The 27,557-nt window shown below is 35.9% G+C and overlaps 1 protein-coding gene across 1 annotated transcript in view; it reads left to right on the plus strand.

Annotated features, from left to right (window-relative positions):
- The window catches only part of TPH2 (tryptophan hydroxylase 2), a 78,722-nt gene that overhangs the window by 11,856 nt on the left and 39,309 nt on the right, over positions 1–27,557 (plus strand). Inside the window, exons 5-8 of the mRNA XM_026667667.2 lie at positions 409–476; positions 5,940–6,136; positions 13,415–13,550; positions 17,896–18,022. Of these exons, the coding sequence (XP_026523452.1) occupies positions 409–476; positions 5,940–6,136; positions 13,415–13,550; positions 17,896–18,022 (528 nt within the window). The remainder of the gene's footprint in view (positions 1–408; positions 477–5,939; positions 6,137–13,414; positions 13,551–17,895; positions 18,023–27,557) is intronic.

Genomic DNA, 27,557 nt, shown 5'->3' on the forward strand with positions numbered 1-27,557 from the left:
CTTCTTACTTATGTGACTGTGTTGCCTTTGTGCTACGTCCTGGGTCATCACAGAAGCGATTCTAAGAGATCTTGGTAAGATTTGAAGGTTAAAAGGCAAGTTAATCATAACAACAAGTAAATAATACAATGAGAAAAAAGTTATACTTAACAGATACTTGCAATTGTAGATATAGAAAAGAGGGAGCAGATTTTGGGAGCTAAATCTTAAACATGCTTGGGGTAACTACTAAAATATTTCAATTTGGGAAAAGTTGTTTCCCCGCCCCCTTGGATGTGGGTAAACTGCTTTCAGCTCTGAAAGTATGAATAAGAATGTTTATAAGTATTTAAAACTTATTTATTTAACCCTCTTTTCTATCACTTCCCTGCCTCTTTGGTATAAATTAATTATTTTTATTTGCTTCAGGGATTTAAGGACAATGTTTACCGACAGAGAAGAAAATATTTTGTAGATGTTGCCATGAGTTATAAATAGTGAGTACTCAATATTTTTTAAACTCTCAATTTTAAAGTCTTTATCATCAAATACAAGAAAGATACAAGCTCTTTTTTTCTTGAATATAAAATTTGCAATAGGCAGATGGAGATCATTAAGCTGTAACTACTTATATTACCAAACTGGCATGAGGAACACAAAAGTTGAGTTTATTTGGATTGAATTTTGGAACATATCCAGTATTGGTTCATCCAACTTTGTTTTGCTTTCGTAAACTGGCCATCTTTTCTAGCCCAAGCAGGACTGAAATTAGGATTCCTGCATGTGAAATGTAAGTACTGTCTCTGAGTTCTGGAACTACAGTTCTTTTCCATTGTGCTTCTGGCCATGACAGCATGCATTTACAGCAATGGCTCAAGAAACTGGACAGCTGGGTTGGATTGAACTGAAATAGTTACTCATAATATGAGTAACAGTAGACCAATTGACTTGAACATTATATCTAAGGCTTAAAAGGGATAGAGGTATCTGGAGCAAATGCAGCTTTCATTAGAATGATGATGCAGGTAGTCCTCGATCAGTTATTATCTTATTCAGTAACCATTCACAATCACAATGAAAATGGCCACTGTCTGCATTTACAACCTTTGTAGGGCTGTAAAGCAAAGGGAATCTGATGTAAAATCAGAAGTATAGTCACTGTTTCACTTAGCAACAGCTTTGCCAGCAATTGTGGTCACTAAATGAGGACTACCTGAACATGTGTTATGATGTTATAATGCAAGATTCATCACAAGGAGCTAAATTTGTATTATGATATCGTGATACATGCTCTGTCACTTTCTCTCTGTGTCCCCTCAGAGATGCCTATAAAAGGGCACTCTGCTTCTTTGTTCAACAGATGAAAAGGTTGTAATGGGAGGCTTGGCATTCTCCAGAGACAGTTTAGCTGCATGTGAAGCATATGTGCTAGTCACCCCTTTTCTGCACAGAACAGAGCTATTGAAAAAGGGTGGGTTTCCTCTACTTTTTCCTTCTCACATTCCTTTTCCTTATATGAGTAGGACATTTATTTATGAGTAGGACATTTATTTCTCTTTGATATTGCTGCCCATCTCACACATATTACTCATTTGCTTGATGATGAGGGATGTTTCCCCTCCTTTGGATGCTTGAGTCCCAAGACAAATAGCTATAATTCTGCTTTTCCCAGTGTGGATATACTGGATATAATGTCTATATCTATAGACATTAGCTATCAAAGTTTCCCAACTACTATGGCAATTACTGGAAACAGTTCTGTGTCAGAAAACATTCTGGAAATTGAAGCATAGTCTTGAAAAGGGGTTTAGATTGGGGAGACTGGCTATATGTTTTGAGAAGACAGATCTTGTCAAGCACTTCTTTACATTTATGGTCTCCCAAAGGCCTTTTCTTCATGCCATATGCTCTGCCATCAGATTGATGGGCTCCTAGGAAAGGATTTATATAAGATGTGCTTGCTTGCTTTATTTGCTTTATTTACATATATTTCCTACAATAATTTTCCCACTAGCAATGTACAGCACTTTCTAGAGTCATCCAACCTTTACTTGTGCCAAAACAGCAGTATGAAGATAGACACTATATCACATCAATAATGGCTAGGCGGATGGTATGAAAATACTATAAGTCATCAGTGAGGAAATGGTCTGCATTTATATACATTGCCTAGTAGCAATAAATGACTAAAAAACCCAGACAAATGCAAAATATAATATTAAAACAGAATGATCATAAAACTCTAAATGGTAGCATGGAATTGCAGTAAAGAGAGAAAAATAAAACACAGGAACACATAAACCCTGGGAATGCTTCCAGGGAGTTTATCTAAGCCTGTGGCTATGTTGTGATTGGTTGCATAGTTATCAGATAGATAGTCCACCTATCACAATGTTATGAGAGAAACAGGAGAAATTGGGAGCATTGTTTTAACTGGTATATTTTAATGTGTCATATACAAATTAAGCTGTCATAACATGTCAAAGATAGCTCTAAGGAAATGGAAGATTGAGAACAGGAATTGCTAAACTTTTGAGTTTTTAGACACCCTCATATCTCATTATCCAAATGTCTGTTAAACCATTTGCCAATTTGGGCATGCCTAAGAGTATATGCTGGACTTCTTTGCAATGATTTAGCAGTGATATTTCATCTAAGGTCTGAGTGACATAGTGATCTTATCCCAATCTCCATTTTCAATGCATACTTGGCTTCATGTCCAATTATATTGTCATTTTTTTTTTAAAAAAAGGGCTCCAATAAAATTAAACTCAGTATAGGATTATATAGTTGCAGTGTAATGTATGTAAATTTATTCCCAGGCCAATCCATCTGAGTTCAATTGGGCCTTCTCTTACCAAAGAAAGTCATACTTAAACTTAATTTATATGCAATAATATCAATTCCTTAATATCTTTAATACATATGGAGCATTTTCTGATAAATATGTGCAATTCATACGTGTCATTTATTTATTCATTCTTTCATTCATGGCAGACCAGGCCCACAGATTGAATTCATTATTATTCCCGGGAGTTGGTAAATTTCCAGCACAACCTACATATACCTGCTGTTTTGCAATTTTCTTGTCGCATAAGTTTCCAAGTCAACCTAATTCTAATTGTGTTCTTATTTTACTTGTAATGGGCCAAACTTCACACTTCAAAGCAGGCATCCTCTAATTCTATGTACTCTTCAATTTGATGGTTCCTTTTTCAACTGTGAATCCTTTCTTTCCTTGTCCTCCAACTCCTTTGCAGATTCACTCCACTCCTGAATATTATAAGCAAAGAAATGGAAAGGGGGAATATTTCTTTTTGTTTCAGATAGGAAAAGAGCATGCCTAAAAGCTCATAAAATATTTATTTTATGGACATATATATGAAATAAATAAAGACTAACAAAAGAAGAGGGAGGAAATTTGTATTTTACAAACAGAACTGTTCTCCCCTTTGTATATACTATCACTGCCTAATTAGCATTTAATGAAGATCTCCTAAATACAGTACTTTAGTGCATAAGCTCCCGGATTTGGTTAGGAACACTTAAATAGTTTCAGGTTGGGCTGACCGATTTTTTTTCTGATTACCTGCTGTGCCAATTTTTCTACGTTTAATGTAAGAAAATAGAAAATGTTGAAAAGTATGTACAATTTGGCTTAATTAAGGCACGCTAACGAGTAGTGACTCCCCCTATCCCGGGACAGATGATTAGCACTGTTTTTTAAAAGCTTGCTTTAACTGTTTCCACCAGAAGGACAGTATTTTCTTCTGAATGATTACTCTTACAGCTCTGTACATTACTCTGATCTGCTGTGAGATTTTCTTTTTCATTGTTCTATTGTCCCTGTGTTCTCTCCTCTACACATTACCCTGTGTATAGTTTGATGTACAGCAAAACCTTCTATCCTTTTATAAGCTAGACCGTGAATGTAAATTTTATTCTTTATTAAAGTACAGAATAAGGTGAAACAGTGATGCAGAGTATGGCCTACAGATTTTGTCTTCAGAAGAACATGTGTCACAGATAAGGTGGATGTTCTGGATGTTTCTGTTACCTCAGAATACTACAAAACGGAGTCTGACTTCTCAGGATGTAAAGGTCCTCAGTAGGGTGACAAATGCTACCCAAACCAATGTTCTAAACAGTGAAGGGTTTGGCCCCAGCCACTAGATGGGGCTCAGCACACGCCAGATAACAATAGTATATATAAAACTAAATGCGAGGTTAGGCTTCTAAGAGAACTAAAATGGAGCGTGATTAAACATATATGGGAAACTATTGGTGAATATAGTTGAATATGTCTCTGGGAGCTAAAAAATAATTTTAATAATCTCAGAGAAATGATCAGTATCATTCCATAAAAGGAGAAAAGGAGCTAAAGAAGGCAGGAGTACATAACAAAGGAAATGTAATTGTCAACTATTCCAAGAAAGAAGAAAAATGTCAGCAGAAGAAGCCAATATGGCTGCACAAAAAGTTTAGTGAATATCTAAAACCCAAAAAGAATAGAAATGGTCAGAGAGGCTTCACCAAGGAAGAATGCAAACATGAATCAGGAAAGCTCATAATTAGATGGTGAAGCTATGCTCAAATGGCAAAATGACATATTGTGGCTTAATACTGTATACTCCAATGCAGGTTGTTCTATCAGCTAACTAGGGAGAGGAGGATGAAGGGACAGACTGAAGCTTGAGATAGAAAGATGGCCAAAGAGTATCTGTTGAGTGCAGGGCCAAATGAATGTCATCTTGGGGAATGAAGGAAATTGCCAGTGTAGCTGAACCTTAATATCTTCAATTGGAAAAATCAGGGAAAGCTGGCAAAGTACTAGATGATTGTCAGATGTTGTTTCTACATTTTCTGTGTGGGATCCTACTATATGTTTTTCTCTTATTCATGACCTAGCAAGCCTTTTTTCCAGAGACAACGCTGTTAAATTATTACAAGGAACTAATTATCATATTCTTTTGAAAGAGTAGAAATTATTTGTTTAGCTTTTAAACTTGTATTGTGCTGATTGTGTATTAATATTTTTCTGTAAGTTTTAACATGTTCAATCTATGGGGCTCTCTTTTTTTTCTGTGTTTACTATAATGTGTACATTTTATGTATTATGTTGATTATATTTTAATACTTATTTTACAATTTTAATAAGCACTAGATAGCTAAATTTCTGCACAGGATTTACACATTTAGCATAACCCGGGGATCCAAATTATCATATAAAAGCAAAATTCAGACATAAAATATGAACAATGTCATTGTTTCTAAATTGCTCACCAAAAGATATATGGGGATGGAAAACCCCACTCATCTTTTAAAAATTCCCAGCTAACGGTGGACATTTCAGAATAATGAATTGTTAGATTGATTTAGCAGACAATGTTTGTCAACATTACAACACTTTCTATACTTTTTATATATTATGGCTCCCTTTTTGCTAATCATAATGCAGTAATTCTGGAGGTGATCTAGAGAAGATAGAAGCAGCATAATCACAATTACTTTTGGTCATTAAATAATACAATATGTGGGGGTAGGAATGTTTGTACTATCTTAGTTTTCCACCCAGGCTTTCTATCCACTGCTCATGATTTTCTTATGATATGTTACCAACATTCCCGTCCCCACTCCCAGCAATACTTTGCTAAGGAGATTGTGTTGTTTAGCAAAAGAAAGATATGAAAGTCTGAGTGGGATAGGGATCAGAAATAGAAAGCTACTTGTATTTAATGAAAATTTTCATAATTTTGTGGAATTGGAAGAAATCAATAAGTATGTGAAAACTGAATATTACATTTTGACAGAATTGGTGAAAAGCATGGATTCAACTGAAAAACACTAACTCCTTTTGAAATAGCTATTTGGGGAATTGGTAGGGATATTGACAATTTAGAAAATGTAATTGAACAAACCAGTTTTCTCAGTGTTTATTTGTTCTTTATTCTTTGTTTTAGTGGCCAACCAATTCCTAGAGTAGATTATACACCTGAAGAAATAAAAACTTGGGGTGTGGTATTCAGGGAGCTTTCAAAACTCTATCCTACTCATGCTTGTCGAGAGTATTTGAAAAATTTCCCATTACTGACAAAGTACTGTGGCTATAGAGATGATAATGTCCCACAATTGGAGGATGTCTCTATGTTTCTCAAAGGTAAGCATCAAGCTTGGCTTCCAGGTAAGGAAAGTACTATAAAAGCAGTTATACAAAATATGTTAAAATCTAATACTTTTCTCTCTCCTGATAAGTCTGTTTGGTAATTTAGTCTTAGAACAATTCCATTGCATCCTTCCAATATTTATAACCCTCCAAATCTCTTACAAATAGTTTGAAACAGATTTTTATTAGATTCCTCTTTGCTGCTCAAAACATTGTATGTGCATTGTCTTATCTATCTTTAGATAAAGAACACCATGAACCAACCTGTCTTCCTACTTTGCACGTATCATATTACTTATATATACTTTGAACATTCACATATATTGTACATAAGAGATTGTTATGAGATACATGGGAAAAGCTGTAAAATATAAATATATTTCTTGAATCTTTCTGCAAAAGTTCCACTCATTGAGAGAACAGCTGACTTTTGTATTTGAAAACTTCTATGACTTGTGAAGCTGAAACAACATCCGTGCCAAAGATATTGTAGCAGGAATTTTAACCAATAGCTATGACCATAGTGGCATGTGTTGAATTTAAGGACTGGGAGAATAAAGAAGATATGTTGTAAGCCATCTATATTTAAAAAAAAAACAGGAATGGGAAAAAAAAGCAACTGCAATGGGCTGGGGAAGAGAAGTTCATTGTGGTGCTGTGGCCTGGAGAAAGTGTGGACTGTGGGATCTGGAGGGCAGAGACTACAGGACTGTTCTGGAAGCATTTTTTTTTTTTGGACTGATACTTCATGTGCTGCAGTCAGCAAGAGTTGCTGAAACTCAGATGAAACCTAGGCTTAGATAAAGCAAATTACAAGCTTACTACTTTCCTCTTTTAGTTCTGGTGGCTTTGACAGCTCATGAACACTTTATTGCCCCATGGCTTTGATAACTCTGCTTTTCTTTCTAGAGAGAAAAAAAGTTATTTGTGGACCCTTTTGCGGTGATCCTGAGAGATGGTATTTTTGATGACATATAAAATGTAATGGTGGGGTTAGGTGGGAAATGAACTCTCTGTTGATATTAAAAATACAGGAAAAGTACAATAAAGTACTCTGATAATAAAAAAAATCAGAAGAACACTATTTCAATTGAAAATAAATATATATATAGTATTTAGTTTGAAAAGCTAACTCTGCCTCCTTTCTTTATTGTACCTTTATAGCTGTCAGAGTTTAACATTAACTGGCTTGCGTCCTTTGAGTCTTGAAAGGCATATCTTTCAATGGTGCCTTTTGTCTAATTCTTTGTGTCCCTGAAAGATTCCTTTCCCCCCCTTTTTCTCAATACAATATGGGGCATTAGAAGGCCCCACAGTATTCAGTCAGCCAAAGACATCAGTGAAAATTGCAGGGGAGATTGGGTGGGTGGGGAAAATAATGCTAGGTGTCTTTGTAAAAAAGAATTTATTAATGAAATAACAAAATACCTGAAAAGGAGTCAGCTTCAAATCACAGGAAGTTTAGAGTGACCCAAGAAAGAGAATTTTCCTAAAGAAAGTGGCAGGAAATGAGATTTTATATTTGATGCACTTGGAAAGAAAAAGGTTACTTAGAAGTTTCTGGTGAGAGGAAAATAACCAACAGGACCACCAATATCTAAGGGTAAGACAGTCACTTCAGACAGTATATGTTAGGAGGCTGTAACAATTTCTTGTAATAGACCATGTGTTACATGGGTGTTTTTTTTTTTTTTTTTTCATCCTCTAGGCTTTCCAGCTGCTTTCAGAGATGGTGGAGACTTACTGGCAATTTTCTTTTGAAAAAACATTCAGCCCAGTCAGTTCTTGTTCATGAAATAGGAAGAAATCCAATTGTTTTTTGGTTTCAGGCAGCAAAACATCATAGCCATTCCAGACAACTACATTTTAACTTAAATATAGTTTTTGGACCATCAATCACAGTTCTAAAATATTGTACGGAGCCTGTTATATCTCAATAAAGATTTTTTAAAAAAATTATTTCAAAGGAAAATCTAATAGTTGCTGCTCCACATTTAGAGGATTTTACATGTATTTGTATTTTACATGCCGGTAGTGTGTATGATGGAAACAATAGAAAACAGTAGAACAGTAGAAAAAATAAAATCTTATAAATTGTGGAAGGTTTCATAATATGTACAAAGGATGCTCTTAATAATAATATGACTATTTTTGGGATGAGGTTAAAATTGACCATGTCAGAGGATTTAACTCCTGCCCCTTAAAAAAGTGTGTTCAGAACAGATTCAAATTGTATGCCTCTCATAAGGCAAATTGTATCTCCAAGATTCCAGGAAATAGATTATTTAAATTTCTGGGAATTAGGTACACATCTAGAGATTACTCATGTTGGATAAATTTTGCTTAAAATGAACAGCTCTAGATAGATTTTTAGAATTATATAATTATGGAGTTAGAAAGACCATTTAGCCAATGAAATGTATTGCCCTGCTCACCATAGGAATTCAAATTAAGACGTCTACAAAAGATGGTATCCAATTTCTACTTGAACAAATCCAGTGAAGGACAGCCCATTGATATCCTTGGTAACTGATTTCATTGTCAAACCTCTCTTACTATTAGGAAATTTTTCTACAATTCAATGAGAATCTACTAAATCAGTGATGGCGAACCTTATTGGTGTGGTGTGCCAAAAGTGTGCACATGCGTTAGCATGCGCGTGCCAGCACCCACAATGCAATGCACCCTGCACCCTGCGCCTGCGCATGTAACACCCCCCCTTACCTTCACTGTGCATGCGCGTGCCTCCCAGCTGATTTTTGGCCTGTTTGAGGCCTTTTTTGGCCTCCCTGAGGCTCAAGGGAAGCCTCTGCAGCCTCAGGAAATACCGGAAGTGATGAAACAGGCCCATTTTTTGGCCTCCAAAGGCTGTAGAGGCTTCCCTCGAGTCCCTGGGAGGGGAAAAATGGCCTTCCCTGGTTTCCAGCAGCCCTCCAGAGGCTGAAAACAGGCACTTCCGGAATTTCTGGAAGGCCCTTTTTTTGGCCTCCCGAGGCTGCAGAGGCTTTCCTTCAGCCTCAGGGAGGCTGAAAAAGGCCTCAAATGGGTCAAAAATCAGCTGGGAGGTGCGTGCATGTGCAATGCAGGTAAGCTTGGCTGGGGCTTGTGTGCCACCTGTGGCACGTGTGCCATAGGTTCACCATCACGGTACTAAATTAAAGCCATTATTTTATGTGCCACACAAACAATGACCTATATGATAATCTTACAATTTGTAAGCTACCCAGAGTCACCTTTTAGGGGTGATAAGTAGAAATTTAATAAACAAACAAACAAACAAATAAACTATGTCTTACAAATTGCTGTGATATCCCATTAAGCTTTCTCTTCTGGTCCCGATTTCTTTAATTTTTCATCTTAGTTAGTTGATAGTTCCTGATCATCTTCATTGCTCTTCTGTTCCAACTCATTTTAAAATATATATTCTAAAACTGGACACAACTCTTAAAATGTGACCTGAGGAATACAGATTAAGGTGGAATAATGATTTCCCATATTTGGAAATACTATTTCTGTAGATACACCTTGAAATTGAATTTGACTTTCTTTAGACCTATCACACTGCTGAATCATATTCAGTTTGTAATTAACTACTATTCCAAGATCTTTTTCACAAGTATTATTATCATCCTCTATTGTGCATTGGATTTCTGTTTCCTAAATGAAAACCTTTTATTTCTGTCTTCTAAATTTCATTCTATTGCTTTGAAACCATTTTTAATCTCCTCTCAAGATAATCTCTTAGGGTATTAAAAATCCAATCAAATTTTGACATCTGCACATTTGATAAGCTTTACTAAATGCTTGCTAATTACAATGTCATGGGGTGCTTTGTCAAATACTTTGCAGAAATCGTTCTCATAATCAATTAAAGAAGCTACCTAGTCAAAAGAATAAGATAAGGTTATGGCAAGGTTTGTTCTTGCCAAACTCATACCCACTTCTGCTAATTGTTTTCAAGGTGTTTAAATTGTCTTTAAGGTACTTACAGATTGATTTCTTTATGAACTGCCCTAGAATTTTCCCAGCATTGATGTCAGGTTGATTGATCCGTAATTTGCTGAACCTGTCCTTTTCTTTCTTTTGAATATATAGAAAAGCATTAATTTTTTAAATACAATTTTATACAGCAACCTGAAATGTTACGTAAATGATGAGATGTGCATAATGATAATGTTTTGCAAAATTTCTCCTTTATGTACTTGTATTCAATGTCATGATGCAAGTACAAAATGAGCAGAATTTATATCACAATACTAAAAAACCATTCATCATTTCATACCAGTTAACTGTTGTCCAGGATTTCACAATGATGATACACAAGACTTTCAGCAAATTCCTATGATGCAATACATCAGGACTAGGTTATCTAAACTCTAAGTGGTAAAGTGGTATTAACAAATGTTTCTATTAGTCTTGGGTATGATATTGGACTAAAAAATCTCCAAAGTCCCTCCAGCCTATGAGTCTATGATTCAACCTTCAGTCCTGCTCATTCTTTATAATTTTTTTTATTTTTTTTGCTGGAGAAGCTAGAACTAAAATTGGACTTGAGTTGTTTGCTATTTCTTTCTTACTTGTTTTTAGACCAGTTTGGCATATTATTGAATAGTTGGTATACTAATTTCTTTTTATTTTGAGCATAACTAAAGAAAGTATGTTGTTTTTGGTAATATCCTTCAGTAATCTCAGTTATTCTAAACTTTAATTTTCACCAACATTTTTGTATAGCCATATTGGCTTCTGCTATTTTCCATTTTGTCCTAATTGGAATTGCTTGCAGTTATGCTTCTAATTCTCTTCCCTTATGAATTCCATCTTGAACTCATTAGTTTGTCCTTCCATGGAATCCTACATATCATTCCTTTGAGTTTATTAAATCCTCATGTTTGAAGCCCAAGTTTTGATTAACTCAGTTTTAGTGTCCCTATTGATCAAAGCATAGCTGATCCTCTTATGTCTTTCTTTACTCTCCACCTGATAAGGACATAGCTGGCAGCATGGTAAAACAGCTTAAAAGATCTAGGCTTATAAAATTTGACTCCCAATAAATGTTGGAATAATTAAAGTTTCTTAAACTTCATGTGTCTTTGAAAAATCTGCAGTTTCATTTGGGAAGGTATTATCACACCATCTCTTTAGTTGGGTGGGCAATAGTAGACATCAACAACACGTTTATTTTTATTTCTTCATTCACTTACTTTAATTTAGATCCAGCATTCAAAAATTCATTGATCTGGAAATCTGAGCAGAGGTGGGCATGTTTAATATACTTTCCTTTTCTTGCCTGTGTTCCTTTGGAACAAATGATATCACAAATGGCATTGCTATCTTCCCATCCTGGGAGTCCCCTGCCCCATGTCTCTGTTATAGTGTGAAACTCGAAAAATTAGAATATTGTGCAAAAGTTCATTTATTTCAGTAATACAACTTAAAAGATGAAAGTAATATATGAGATAGACTCATTACATGCAAAGCAAGATAGTTCAAGTCGTGATGTGTCATAATTGAGATGATTATGGCTTTCAGCTCATGAAAACCCCAAATCCACAATCTCAGAAAATTAGAATATTGTGAAAAGGTTCTAGGTTCAAAGTGTCCCACTCTAATCAGCTAATTAAGCCATAACACCTGCAAAGGGTACCTGAGCCTCTCAGTCTGGTTCAGTAGGAATCACAATCATGGGAAAGACTGCTGATCTGACAGTTGTGCAGAAAACCATCACTGACACCCTCCATAAGGAGGGAAAGCCTCAAAAGGTAATTCCAAAAGAAGTTGGATGTTCCCAAAGTGCTGTATCAAAGCACATTAATAGAAAGTTATTTGGAAGGAAAAAGTGTGGAAGAAAAAGGTGCACAAGCAGCAGGGATGCCCGCAGCCTGGAGAGGATTGTCAGGAAAAGGCCATTCAAAAGTGTTGGGGACTTTCACAAGGGGTGGACTGAGGCTGGAGTTAGTGCATCAAGAGCCACCACACACAGACGGATCCTGGACATGGGCTTCAAATGTCGTATTCCTCTTGTCAAGCCACTCCTGAACAACAAACAATGTCAGAAGCGTCTTACCTGGGCTAAAGAACAACAGAACTGGTCTGTTGCTCAATGGTCCAAAGTCCTCTTTTCTGATGAGAGCAATTTTTGCATCTCATTTGGAAACCAAGGACCCAGAATCTGGAGGAAGAATGGAGAGGCACACACTGCAAGATTCTTGAAGTCCAGTGTGAAGTTTCCATAGTCTGTGTTGATTTGGGGAGCCATGTCATCTGCTGGTGTTGGTCCACTGTGCTCCATTAAGTCCAGGGTCAATGCAGCCGTCTACCAGGAGATTTTGGAGCACTTCATGCTTCCTTCTGCAGACGAGCTTTATGGGGATGCTGACTTCATTTTCCAGCAGAACTTGGCACCTGCCCACACTGCCAAAAGCACCAAAACCTGGTTCAATGACCGTGGGATTACTGTGCTTGATTGGCCAGCAAACTCGCCTGACCTGAACCCCATAGAGAATCTATGGGGCATTGCCAAGAGAAAGATGAGAGACATGAGACCGAACAATGCAGAAGAGCTGAAGACCACTATTGAAGCATCCTGGTCTTCCATAACACCTCAGCAGTGCCACAGGCTGATAGCTTCCATGCCACACCGCATTGAGGCAGTAATTGCTACAAAAGGGGCCCAAACCAAGTACTGAGTTCATACTTTTCAGAGGTCCGATATTGTTCTATGTACAATCCTTGTTTTATTGATTGCATGTAATATTCTAATTTTCTGAGATTGTGGATTTGGGGTTTTCATGAGCTGTAAGCCATAATCATCTCAATTATGACAAATCATGGCTTGAACTATCTTGCTTTACATGTAATGAGTTTATCTCATATATTAGTTTCACTTTTTAAGTTGCATTACTGAAATAAATGAACTTTTGCACGATATTCTAATTTTTCGAGTTTCACCTGTAGTTGCTCTTCTGTGCTAAGTTTAAGTTCATTTTGTTTCTTTCCTTTCCTTTATGCCAGGGACCCTCATGGTTTCTCTACCTACTAAATAAGCTACATGAGCTAAATAAGCTCTGTTTTGTAAATATTGCAATCTTATTCTTTACTACTCAAAGATAAGTCCCATGTCTCTGTTGGATAGCAGCCTATGTAGTATATCATGGTGCTAATAAGGAACCATTATTTTAAAAGAAATATAGCAATAGTTACTAGTATCAATCAATTAGAATATGGAAACATACATAATGAAATAGAGTAATATTGATTTGTTTTCCACTTCAGAAAGGTCTGGTTTCACAGTCAGACCAGTGGCTGGATATTTGTCCCCTCGTGATTTCTTAGCTGGTCTGGCCTATCGAGTTTTCCATTGTACCCAGTATATACGCCATGGTTCGGATCCCCTTTATACTCCAGAACCGTGAGTATCATTTGTAATAAGCCATTACTGCAATTAGGGCTTACCTTTCCTCATACAACCTCAGGTGGCACACAGGTCCACAACATCTCCTCTACCTTCATAATAATTTGGCAAAAGTAGGTTCAACTGAGAAAGAGTGACTGGCTTAATGTTTTCAGTAGGGATTTCATTCTATGACTTTTCAGTCTTACTTCAATACTCTGGCTTAGTTTTTCCAGAGTCACTAAAAGTCGGGTGGCATAGTAATAATAATAATAATTATGTTAATAGATGGTGATATGATAATTGGCAATAATTACAATAATGCTAGTTATGGTTAGTTACGTTTCAATAATTACAATTACTAGGATAATTAAGATAATGGCATAAACCAGCAGTGGTAGTCCGAGTGATTATTGATACACTGAATGCCATACAAAAACATCTTGGGGCACTTAGCAAATCTCCACAATATTTGCCAGTTTGTTAGTGGGGGACTGAAGAGACCCAGGTTAAAGTCACCACTCAGCTATAGAATTAAATGAGTCATTTGGGGCAATTTACTAATTTTCAGCTGAAAGTAGTTTATGAGATTAAAACTGAGGAAAGACATTCTGTCCAGTGCCTTGATTCCTGAGGAAAAGCAGGATAAAATTCAATTACAAACTCAATAAGTAATAAACTTTAGGGAGAATAAAGCAACCTCCAATTACTGGGTATTTTTAACATCACTCAGAAAATAGCAATAACAATAACACCTTTTATCAGCAGTTTGCATTTTGAACCATGGGATGTTTAAATGTTCTTTTTAGTGGTTTTTCTTGTATGGAACAAGAAAGTGGACAATTCCACTTGAATTAGGAGAAGGAATTTAAGCTTCTCCATCATATCTTGCCTCAGGAGGTGAGTTTCTGCTCATATGGAATAGTTATTTCTGCCAGGGCCAGTTTTATTTTACTTTGTATTTATTCTTAGAAACTTTTCTCCTTCATATACTTCAGAAGTCCAAAAAGGGTGACCAAACAGCATCTTTTTTTGTGACTGTCAGACATCCCCCATCATTTTGGGGATTTAAAAAAATAAATTAGTTCTTGTAGTTTTGTCTCTGTTATAGGAAGGTTGGAGGAGCACAAAAGTATACTTCTGCCTCTGCATTCCATCCCTAAAAACCCTGGAAACCCACTCCTCCATTTAATGCCCACTTTTGGGCATGCCATGCAAAATAAGAAGCAACCAGATACAATTGAATATTCTTTGTTTTCTTATTATTCTTTATTGAAAGACAATCCAAAATATGGGTCATTGATACTCTTTGAGCTTGACTGTTTTCTTGCAGACATTTTGTTATCCAACTAGGTAACATCATCAGTGCTGACAGCTAGCATTGATAACATTACCTAGTTGGGTAATGAAACAACTACAAATAAACAACCAAGCTCAGAGAGCATCAAAGACCCCATAGTTCAATCCTCAGCTACAAATATTCTCTTCTCTTGGCAATAATATAAATGGGGCTGCAATTCTAATATTTTTTCCCCATGAGATTAAGTCCAATTGATTAAATGAAACTTCTTCGGAGTAAACATTGCACTGGATTGCACTGGAAATGCATTTCTTACTTTATTATATATCTTTCAGCTCTTGCTAGGAGACATCATCCAAATGTTTTGTCATCCAAAGCAATTATCCTTTGCTGGTGCTGATACAATAAAGGTGGTTTTTTTTAATGAATTCATAAGAACATGAGACATCCAAAGGTGTCATGTACCATAAGGGCAAAACGTTGAATAAGCACTAAATGGCAGCGTTGGGGTCTCTTGAATTTCTTTGCTGCTATCTAGAGGCCAAATCAATTTTAAAAAAATATATTTTTATTGAAAGTTCTAACAATAATAAGAACTGATACAAAACTCAGATAGAATGAAAAGGAAAGACAAAGGGAGAAGAAAAAAGAGAAAGTGCTAAAAGTGTAGTTCTAAAAAGTAAAAGGCAAAAAAAAAATTCTCCTTTTTTTCCCTGCCAGATCAATTTTTTTTCAGCAATACATTTAGTTTAGCCTTTAGCATTTAGGATTATTGTGCTTCAGTAGTGCTGATTAGCGTATACATGTTTGATAGTTTCCCAGGGCAGTATTTACAATGAGATAAGTGATATAGGATTGAACTGCAGGGCAAAGTCTGGATTCTACAGCAAATGATTTTGGAAAGACAGACAATTGGGGACAATGACAAAAGAAGACCATGATATAAATACCATGCATATTTAACAAAGTACACCAAATCTAATACTTTTAGCATAGGCCTGCATAGTGCATATTGAATTAAAGATACTGTTGTTTTTAAATTATAATAAAACTATGCTAATTCTGAAACAGATGTTATAGTACAGGATTATAGAGATATTTTTTCTTTTATCATGACAATGTCATGATTTATGTGCACTTAAAATATGGTACTCCATAAACTCAAAAAAATATCTGTCTTGCTCCTGGGTGACTAAAATGAAATTGCTGCTCTGCTGCTGGGGAATTAGTAAGCAGACACTTTCTGCTTATTAAGAAGTTGTATTAATTCATTTCTGAGTAATCTGGAAACAGGCTAGACCATCAGCAATGATGGATCTGGCCACATCCAGAAATAAGTTGCATCATTAGAAATGAGAGATGTGATAACATTCAGAAATAGCACAACCAAAATGCATTTAACCAAGCAAATAAAGCTCTCACAAGTAAAAATAATTTAAGAGTAACTAGTGAAACCAGTGATAAAATGTTGCACTGAATAGCTGTCATTTAGGGCATTCTACTTTATTTCACTCTTGTTGTCAGGTTTCTGGACTTCCTGCCTATAGTCACTTAGCTTGGCTTTTTTTTACATGACATTTCATTTGCAGGAGCAAGGATTCGTTGTCACTCTTTTGCTTGGCAATGCAAGAACTGAAGCACTGCAAAACTCTTGAGGGTCATGAATTCTGCTGCTCAGATCAATACTGCTCCTGAAAAGAAAACGTATCAGGATATCAAGTCTTGAAATCAATGAAGGCAATTCCATTTCTATTCAAGAGTGTTCATTCACACACTTCCTTTAGGATAGGTGTGGACCAATATGTTGAACATACTGACTGGGAATCCTAATTATAAATTACCCAGAGTCATATATTCAATATAGGTGAATAAATAGAAATCAGCCAGCCAACCAACCAACACACTCACCCACCTACCTACATTTTTTGGAGAGGAAAACTGGTTTTTAAAGATTTTCTTCCTTCTTTATTATTTTTATAAATAACTTAAGATGGCAATCATACCTAGTACTCTTTCCTCCTCCTATTTTTCCCCACAACAGAAACCTTGTAAGATGAGTTGGGCTGAGAGAGTAGCCAGCCCAAAGTCATACCAGCTGGCGTAGGGTGGAACCAAAAATTCAGTCTCTTGGTTTATAGCCAGATACCTTAATCATTAGACCAAACTGGCTCTCTTAGAGGAAGCCTCATTAGTGAAAAGAAAGGGATGTTGTAAAGCTAATCTAAATGTATGTACTTGAATCATGAATTTAGATTATGTTTATTTAGTAACGAGACAAGCTGATTCCCAAAAGTGGAGTCTTTTATAAAAAACACAAGGTGGCAGTTCAGAACCAAAAATGAATGCTAAATCTGTAAGATTTAAACTTAATCATAAACCTCCTCACACTGGTTCTATATTGTAAAACAATAAAAAAAGAAAACCATTTGGGAAAACAGGCTTCTTAACTCCTCTATTTTCATATTCACACATAGTTACTTAATTGTTCTGATCCTTACATACACATCTGTGATCTAATGAACAAAAATGGATAGGTTGGTATGAATAACTCATTGTCTTGACTGAGGGGAGGTTGTCAGAAATATAATGGGGAACTAAATATAGTACTCAAAAAAATACGGGTGAGTGTAGAAATGAATACATCAGCACCAACATCCCCACACACAAACACACATTTATAATACCAACACTATTTTTTGCTTGTGCAAAGAGACAATGGGAGCTTTTTAAAAAGCTATGAACAGAAAGAAGGATTAAAAAAATTAAATAGAAGCATTTATTTCCATGAAAACTAGTTGGTATTTTATGTCTTTTAGACCCAGTTCATATTTTTTGTCAAAAATTAAACAATATAAGAGAGAGAAGAAAAATAAAGAAATAAATGTGCTGTGTTACTGCTTCAGACAAAAGATTCAACCTTTGAAGCAACCTTTAATGATAGTCTTCCATTTTGAAAAAGAACATACTTAATAATTTGGGAATTATTGCAGTGCTCTATGTGAGTTTATATCACAATATTTTCAGACATGCACTAACTAACATTGCATTTTTTTGCTGTGGCAGGGATACATGCCATGAACTCCTGGGACATGTACCTCTGCTTGCTGATCCCAAATTTGCCCAGTTTTCTCAAGAGATTGGCTTGGCCTCTCTGGGAGCATCTGATGAAGATGTCCAAAAGCTTGCCACTGTAAGTCACCATCATTTAAAATGTGAGATTTCCTTTTGTGTGAAGAATCTGCCAGTTCTTCTAAATTTACTAAATGTAGGGCTGGGGGAAAGCTAGTCATTTCCATCACCCTCAAATATAGGCTCTGTTCACACAATTCATTAAACTAAAATGATATTGAAATTAGTTTTCACTAATTTCAATATCATTTGATGAATGAATACTGAACATGACCATGTGTTTATGTATCCAGCTAATTTTGGATTATTTAACAAGCTATGGTCAAGTAGGCTATTGTTTAGTATGGTGCCTAGATTAGATCATAGAGCCCATTTGTCTCTGGCAATACAACCATGATACCTTTAATGTATGGTCATTTCCCTCCCTCCCTCCCCCCCCCTCTCTCCAAGATACCCCCCAAACCCTCCAGAAAGTGCTTTTACTGTTTTCCAGATATGATGGGACTATTAATCCCAGAATTTCTTTCCATCTATTGTCCATACTCCTTAACAACATAGAGAATTATAGGAATTGTGCATCCAATATATCTGAAACATACCTGATTGACAGAAAACCATTTTAGGACACAGATTTGAATGGATACAATTCAGGCCCATTGTACTAAATTTTTCCAGTTAAGCTTTTGCAAACTGCATTGTTAAGGAAATGTACATATTTTTACATTAGCCTATAGGTTAAATGAAGATAAAAATAAGGCCTATAACAAGAGAGTACTAATTCTTCAGATTTTAATCATTTTGAGAAAACTAGTATCCAATGCATTATACAGTATATACGTTTGGATCTATTATTGGTGTAACCTGCAATGTCTCTTTCTGAATGTACACTGTCATAGTGTTAGATTTGTGTCATCTTCTATGTTTTCTGTATGGATTAAAAAAAATCAATTATTTCAAAAATGATCATTATATTAGCCTTCACTATTTGCTTCTTTTAAAGTACTACTTACAAATATGTCCAATTAAAACAATTGCTGTCAGATGCTAATTAACTTTCCCCCCAATTTCCCCCCCTTTTATTCAGAAGTTGTTTTCAATTCTCAGTCACTTATGTATTAAAAACATAATTCTTTCTTTTATTGCTATTGATTGTGCTATTTTAAGCTAGTGCTGAAAAATGGAAATTAAACCACTGGTCTCTTTGTACAAGTTCACAGGAATGAACTCAGATGCTTTTGCAGAGGTAGTCAGAAAAATCAAGATGGTGGGCATGATGGTGGGATCAAATCCCAATCCCTTTTTAAATATATCTTCTGTGTTGCATGTAGAAATGCAGGCTTTGATTATGCGCAGCTAAGGAGGGTCAGGGCAAAGAATGTGTAAGACGAGGTCAAAACCCCAAAGGTGCTTTTTCAAAAGGCAACTGGGTTTTGTTTTTCTTTGAAAACATTTTGTTTCCCATCCAAGAAGCTTCTTCAGTTCTGGCTGAATAGTGGAGGATGGAAGGATTCATTCCTTGCAGTCATCTGGTCGTTAGCATTCTTTCGGAGAATTGTTGAGGCCACTTGGAGGTTTATCTGTGCCCTTGGGGTCACCCACGCAAATGGGAGTGAGTGAACCTTATTGTAAACAGGAGATAATGGAATCTCATTCCACCCCCTCTGTTTCTCTTTGATCCACCATTGGTTTGAAAGAGGAGTCAAAAGAGACCATCTACATTAAAGTTGAACGGCCCTCTCTCAACAGAGGGAGTGGGATATGATGATGAGTCCAAAAGTTATGCTAGATTTCTGAGCATGGAGAAAGGGTATGGCTCTGCTGAAATGCACAAGTCATGTTTGTGCTATTGGTTTATGCACTGGATCTGCTCAGGAATATTGTGAAAACTTTGTCAGTGGATTATATGTTTTAATCTTTAATCCGGGAAAACAGAGGCATGCACAGGATTTGATGCCTTCATTAAAATGAGCAGAAAGGGGGCAGAGATGTGAAATACTAGGAAGGATTGTTTTTAAAAGTTTAAAGAATTATCATCACAGAGCTACACAAACATAACACTGGAATTTTTTGAAAGATAATAATTTGTAAGCCAAATATGATTACCATAACCAATAATTTTTGAACAATTAAAATTGGAAATCTATCAGTTACTATCCTGAAGAATTGAGGATACTGTCTTCAATGTAGTTCACTGACCTAGCCTTAATATAAGTGGCTTGGAAATAACTTCCAAATTTAAGTTGGGAAGAATGCATCTGCCAGGAAGCCCAGTATCATTTAGAGAATTTGTGTGAAAATTCTAGAACTAAGCCAAGAGTCCCTGTTCCTAATGCTATACATGTTTTAATTTATATTCTCAAAAGGTTACTGAAAGAAGAAGGCAACACCTCACCCCCTAACAACATTTCAGAGAAAACAAATGGCTACAGATGCATAGCAAAGTTAACCAGAATAATAAACAGATACTTAGCATTTATATAGTGCTTTAAGGTGCATAAAATGTTTTGCAGGTGTGGTCATTAATTTTTACACTAGACAATATAAGCATGCCAATTCTTAAGGGCTGAAAAAATATTGATTTGTTTAAAGCAAGCAAATGAATCCATGATAGGTGAAGCATTTAAATGAGAATCTTTGCAAGCCTATTCAATTGACACCTTAAAATGTTGGCCACCAAGCAGCCCTTCCATCCTCTCATTCATGCTGGTGACATTGATGAACTGGTAGTCAGTCATCCATGACATAAAGTAGTTGTCTGCATAAAAAAGTTTCACACATATGCAAAGGTTTGTATGCAGTCTGAAATCCTACAATATCAAAGTTCCAGCTCCTAGAGAGTACACAGTCTCAACCAAGAGCCAAAACAAATCTGGATTCATATGTTTCTTGATATTCCATCCTTCCAGGATTTAATTTTAGCCTGTTCATCTCTTCCATTCATCTCTTATAGTCTATGGATTCTGGTTATTTATTTATTTACTTGATTTATTTGATTTGTCAACTGCTTACAAGATAATAGGTATAAGGACCTCTATCATACTTCCTCTTGGGCTGGGATACAGTTATTAAAAATGAGTATAATAGCCATGGTAGTGCCATGGTAGTGAACCATTACCTCCTTCCTTGAAATATTTAGCACTCTTCATGTCCAGCCTTCTGTTGCCTTCTTTGCAATTTGAACAAGCCATGAGGGGCAAGAATCTAGCCCAAAGATGGCTGAATTCATACTATTGAGAAACCTATCCACTTTCTCAAGATCCACTTTCCACAGGTTCAAAAGAATTCCAGATATCTCTACTAGTCCCTCAGTCATCTCATACCATATTGCCACTGGAAAAACACCAGCGGTATGCAAAACCTATCTAGAATGATAAGCATACTCATCAAATATACTCATATCCAGTTACCTGCAAAGCTGGATATCTAGTCACTAATAATTCTCTCAGATAATCATTAACATGCCATTCATCACCCCATCCATCTTTTCTTTTTGTGAGAGATATCCACCTCTCTTTTTTTTTAAAGAGTGGCATCTGTTGCAGCATCCAAAACCTAGTCAGGCAAATTTCCAACAACTAACCCATTCAAGTGGAGCACAGTTCTAAATAAACATGTTGAGGATTGCAGTATTTGTCATCTGATGAATAAGCTGACTCACAGTCATAACTAAAAGAAAAATGTAGAAGAAAAAAGGAGAATAGAGGCATTCTAAACCACAGATTGTGTCATGTTTACAAGACATATTATTGCCATGTGACATGCCAAAGACTGTCATCGTCTGCTGGGTTAAGTCCACATTTTATCCTGTATCCTTTTATTTCTGGAAGCGGCATTTTCTATTTTTCCCCTTAGCCAAAGAGAGGATGGAGAGCATGTCCTCCTTCTGCTGCATGTACATAATGCTACAAAAATATCAGAAAAAAAATATTCCCTGCATGGCAAGTATTTATTACTTCTTTATTACTGCAATTTAATTTCATGCCTTCTATCTGAATGCTTTTAAGATGGCCAACAGTATTGCCAGAATAGTTAGTTATAAATAAAATCAATGAACAGTAACATAGAGCTGAAAATAAAACACAATCAGTTGACAAATATGTGGGGAAGGGAAAGCTGAAGCTGTATAGTGGCTTATAGGGTTTTAAATACTTGTGGGAATAGTGGAAAAATTCCTTTGTGACTTTATAGATTAATTCTGTATCAACATCTTGTAATGTTGCTTCACCATTGGCACTTCTGATGGCTATGAAAAAAATAATTGTGCAGCTGTTCATTTGCTTAAACAGTTTGCAGATACGCAGGGGTGTCTTGCATTTTTGACTGCTTGTGATCAAAGCTTTTGTTTGGGTTTGGTTTTTTGCTGCAGCTGTAGACTTAGTTAAAAAAATAGCCTCAGTGCTGAGAGCCAAAAACACCAGACATTCACATCTGCAAACTCTGTTCAGCCAAACTGGCCCGACTGTTAGGCAGAGTGAAGTTGCTCTCTAGGCAGCTGATTTTTGTGTCTCATGATTGGGCAGCAAATTGTCCTTTATATTTGTATACTAAATCAACTGTGCAGTCAAGGCTGAACCGCAGAATTGAAGCTCCAGATGATGCGGTCCAGATGGTACCTCAATGACCTAGTGGTGGTTGGGAACAGATGATGGGAAACAGCAAAATGGTAACACATTAGCCAGGTTGATTCTGGTTGGTCTAGTATCCTTTCTCTGATAATGTAAGGCTAGTCTGACATGTTCAGAGTTATAAATGCTTTTTTGTTTTGTTTGGAAAAATGTGGTATCTATTTCAATAGCAAATTAGTGTTCATTCCCATATGTTTATCTACTTGAATTAGTTGGATTGTAGTAATACAGAAGCAGTTGTAAAGCATGGAAGAGGGGAAATATTAGTTAAGGATACATCTTCAGGGCATTCAGTCCAAGGCATAAAGCAAAGGTTTGCAAACTTATATGGCACTCCCTAAAACAACAAAGCTTTCAGAGTCTTCTAAAATTTATTACAAAATCATGAATTTAAATCTTTCAGAAGGGGAAAATAGTCAGATGAATGACTTTATATGAAGAGTAATTCTAAGTTACATTTTCACTCTGGTCTCATCCTTATACCCACACCATGTCATTTAAAGACCAGGGACAGAATTTGGCACAGAAAACCTTGAACACCTCTGGTCTAAAATTAGTCAATTATATGATTGTTACCGCTTTAAATACTCATGGGATGTTCTGCCTCAAATCCTGAAATAACTTACTCAGCCTTGCACTTCACACTACAAGTGAGTACAACTATTTTTGCCTCAGAAAAATAGGAAGCATAAAGATTCCACCACCCCCTTTTAAATTAAATATTCTATGTTAATAAAATCAAGTGCAGGTAGGCCTCAACTTATGACTGTTAGTTTAATAATGATTTTAAATTATGATGGCCTTAGAAAAAATTATTTACAACTGGTACTCAAACTGACAAGAATCACGTTATTCCTGCAGTCATATGATCATAATTTAGATGCTTGGCAATTGGCTTGCATTTACAACTTTTTGCAGCATCTTGTGATATGTTTGTAATTTTTTTTGCCAGCCAAAAAATGTCCATTGAGGATCTGGACTCATTTAACAATTTGCTTAATGACTGTTGTAAAATTGGGTCAGATCATGTGATGATTTGCTTTGTGACTGCCTCATCTTCAATGGATTCTGATCCCAACTGTGTCATAAATCAAGCACTACCTGTATTGCTAACACTCTGGCTTGTAGTCTTATGTAGACATTCCTTCACATAAGTTTCACTGAATTTAGGATTTACTTTTGAGAAAATATTCATAACAAAGCTCTATTTGGACATTCCTTTTAAGAACCCTTGTGAGGAGATGGGACTTCACAATGAAGGTATTAATTTGCAGTTATAAATTAGAAAATAACTTTGTACATCAACTTTAGCTCATTTATTTTGCAGGGGTCAGTGCAGCATAATTCTAATCAAGTTCCATATTAAAAGAACGCCCAAAAGTTCAATGAAAGGCTTAGAAAATATCAAAATATCAGTTTGCTTTGTTTTGAATTTCCATCAGCTCTTTGTTAGACAGTTTAAAAGCTCAGGAAAGATTTTGTAACCCTTCAAAATGGCCTACATTAATAAGGATCTTGAAAAGTTGTGTGTGTGTGTGTGTGTGTGTGTTCAACAGAACTGTTTTTAAAGTAATGAAAATGGTATTCAGTCTGAAAAAAGATTGCAGAAATGCAGGCAAAATGACTTGATTTTATGACTGTTAAAACTTTGGATAATATTCAGGGGTGGTAGTCAAATTTTTTAACAACCAGTTCTGTGGGTGTGGCTTAGTTGGTGGGCATGGCTTGGTGGTTATGTGACTGGCTGGGTGTGGCCAACTCAACATCACTCACATTGAGGCACGCATCTCCTCGCCTGGCCTCTCATGACTGTGGGGATGCTGAAACAGTCATAAGTGTGAAAAATGGTCATAAGTCACTTTTTTCAGTGCCATTGTAACTTTGAATGGTCACTCTACACAAGCAAAGTACCAGCAAAGGAGGGGGGAAAAAACTCCACAGACATTCCTGAGACAGGAAGTTTAGTCCTGCCAAGAATGTAATAAGGGTTAACGGAGAGGCAGTTTCTGTAAGCAACACCAGAATGTTTCCTTCCTGCCTTCCTTACAGGATTAGGCCAGTAATTTCTTCTAACAACCAGTTCTCCAAACTGCTTAGAATGTTAACAACCGGTTCTAGAGAATAGGTGCAAACCTGTAGAATCCCACCCCTGATAATATTCCTTGTCTTTATCTATATATATCTTGTTAATTCCCAACAGATCAAATAGGGTGCTGTTTTCCTTACATAAATTAGGGAGCTATGTAGAGAACAAAACCACCTAGATACAGAAGTTTAGAAATGTATAATGTGCACATTCTGGGTGTTTTGGGGTGATATTTTTTAAAAGGCTCTTATAATGAGCATTAATCAGCATGTCAACTTTCAAGCACAAAAATGTAATTGATTTTGATAGTCAGGCTAATAAAAGAATAATGTGAGCCTGACAAAGCATTTTAATGCTCATTATATCTGCTATGTTCTGGGGGAAAAACATCATCATCATTAAGAAATTGCAGAATTTGCAGTCAAAGTCCTCGGCTCACATTAAATCACTTATACTGAGAATGTGTGATAGGGACAGAATGGTGAGAAAAGGCAAGGGGAAAAGACTGCTTTTAGAAATAGCTTGACAACTATGTAATCTTCAAGAGTAACAGATATAATTAAGAAAGTAAATCAGTCCCAAAGCATTTGTTTTAATTTGTATGTTTATCTAATTTTCTTCCTTAATGATACATATAGCCCATTGAAATTAGACTAAAAAAGAAGTATATATGGTGGTGGGGGGGGAATACTGACCCGCTTAATTCAACAGGAATGAGTTTCAGCTGTAAGCTGTTTTTAAAAATCTTCACTGATTAAAAAAATATTTTATTGGAAAAAAATGTTTTTAACTCACAGCCCAGACAGCCAACAAATAAAGTGTAAGATCACAAATTCTTCAAATGCCATTTACCTCTGGATGACTTTGGGCTGGACAGTTTCTCAGTATAACCTCCCCACAGGGTTATTGTTATTAAGAAAAATTACAGGGGTGAGTATTATGTATATCAGTGGTTCTCAACCTTTCCTTCACCACAGACCCCCTTTAAATACCTTTTGTGGCCATGGACCCCCAAGACTTAACTCAATATTTAAATCATAACATTTCTTCAAGCTTTGCGGACCTCCTGTGATGACATTGCAGATCCCCAGGAGTCCATGGACCACAGGTTGAGAACTACTGGTGTATACTGTTTGGAGTTTCTGGAGGAAAGGCAATATATAATTTTAATCAAAAATAAAATAAACTGATGGTAAAGCATACTATTGTCCCAGTTCCAACATTTGGAATTTGACAATTGTTACTAAGGTCAGGGATGTGGGCAGGCGATTTGCTGATAGTGACTTCAGTGATTTTGAATGATAAATTTTATCCTTCATCAAGGGAAAGTAGGAGAACATCAAAGTGTTTAAGCTGCAAATTCATAGGCAGTCTAAAAATGTGCTTAAGTAAAGAAGTTAATGACGCCTATGAGATGAGTTTCAAAGTTTATGTACCATTGTCAGAGGTATAGTCACTGAATAGCAAGACAAAGATGTCTAGGAATTCAAAGCAAATTTACGGTTCCTTGATAGAGGTCATCTAAGTCATTTCCTTCAGCCCTAGCTGAGTCTGCTAGGTTATGTACACTTTTACATGTATAAGCTGAGACCCTTCCAAATTTAGTCAAATTAGCTTGCAGCTAATGCTTTAGCTAATAGATTACATACAGCTAATGGTCCATATAGTTCAGGTTTGTCTCCCCTAGCTTTCTCCAATTTGGAAAACCTCAAAAAACTTGATTGCTATTGAGATTTCTTGGAGTTAAAGCTCCCACATCAAGCATAATTCTGTAGGAAAATTTCTGTAGCAATAGCCAGTCTTTCCATCCCCTATCTAAATTTACTAGGGGTTGGAGCTAAATGTCTTTCACATGCAAAGCACACAAAGGTAGAGCTCATTCTGTAATGAATAAGTGTGAATGATTGAAAGCTTATAAAATCAAAACACACAAGGCCAAGGAAGTAGTGTCACTTCTTGTGTATATTCTCTTTTTCTCTTGAGTAATGTGGCTAAAAGCATTCAGATCTTTTATCCATATACAATCAAAGTAAGTTCTCTTCCCAAGGAAAATAGACTTTTCTTAGTGTTCATATTATTATGTTATTAAAGAAGACGCTTAATCACCACTTTCTGTGCATGGCCAAATCAGATTTGACTAACAATTTGATCTTTTATCTCTTTGCTTTGATGCTGGATATCTGGATAGCTGAACAAGTGAATGGAATTGTACTAAAAATGTTTAAATGTCTAGGTTAGGCTTAATAAATTACTGGATGATACGGTTAGGAAGAGCTGTCATAGAATTAAAAGGTATCAGTATGGCTAATAAGGTAATTATAGTACTTTTTCTCATGGAAGTGTGAATTGATCTCTTTCCCAGAACAGCTGGGAATTCTGTCATTGTCTACCATTTAAATTTAGCAACTGTGTATTGTTGATAAATTTACATATCATTTAATATGGAACATAGTTCCCTATTATTTATTCTTACATTTTCATAATGGAATGGAAGCAATATGTTTTTAGAAGTAAAAAGGAAAACTTGCATTATCACCTTCCTTACCAGTATATTCTAGCTGCACATAGCAAAGGATGCCTCATAAAATCATTAACAAGCTGCTGTGCTGAAACATTTGCATGGTTTGCACAGTGCAGTGCTTCTAAATGATCTAGAATGGAAATGAACAGAATTTGGTATATCCCCTTTTTTAAAAACTGAGATCTCTGGAGCTAAATGTTTACTTAGGAGTTCAGTCATAACCTGAAACAGAAATTGCCTCCATTTTTATGATCTTTCTTAGAAATGACATCAGTGCCTCCAAATTATTATTATTTTTAAAATACCCAAAATTCTGAGACACATATTGTACAAGATTTTAGCAATTTCTTTTGAAAGATTTTGC

This window comes from Notechis scutatus, chromosome 6 (genome assembly GCF_049901735.1).
Source record: "Notechis scutatus isolate UNSWTSFEM ecotype Mainland chromosome 6, rNotScu1.2, whole genome shotgun sequence".
Taxonomy (NCBI): domain Eukaryota; kingdom Metazoa; phylum Chordata; class Lepidosauria; order Squamata; family Elapidae; genus Notechis; species Notechis scutatus.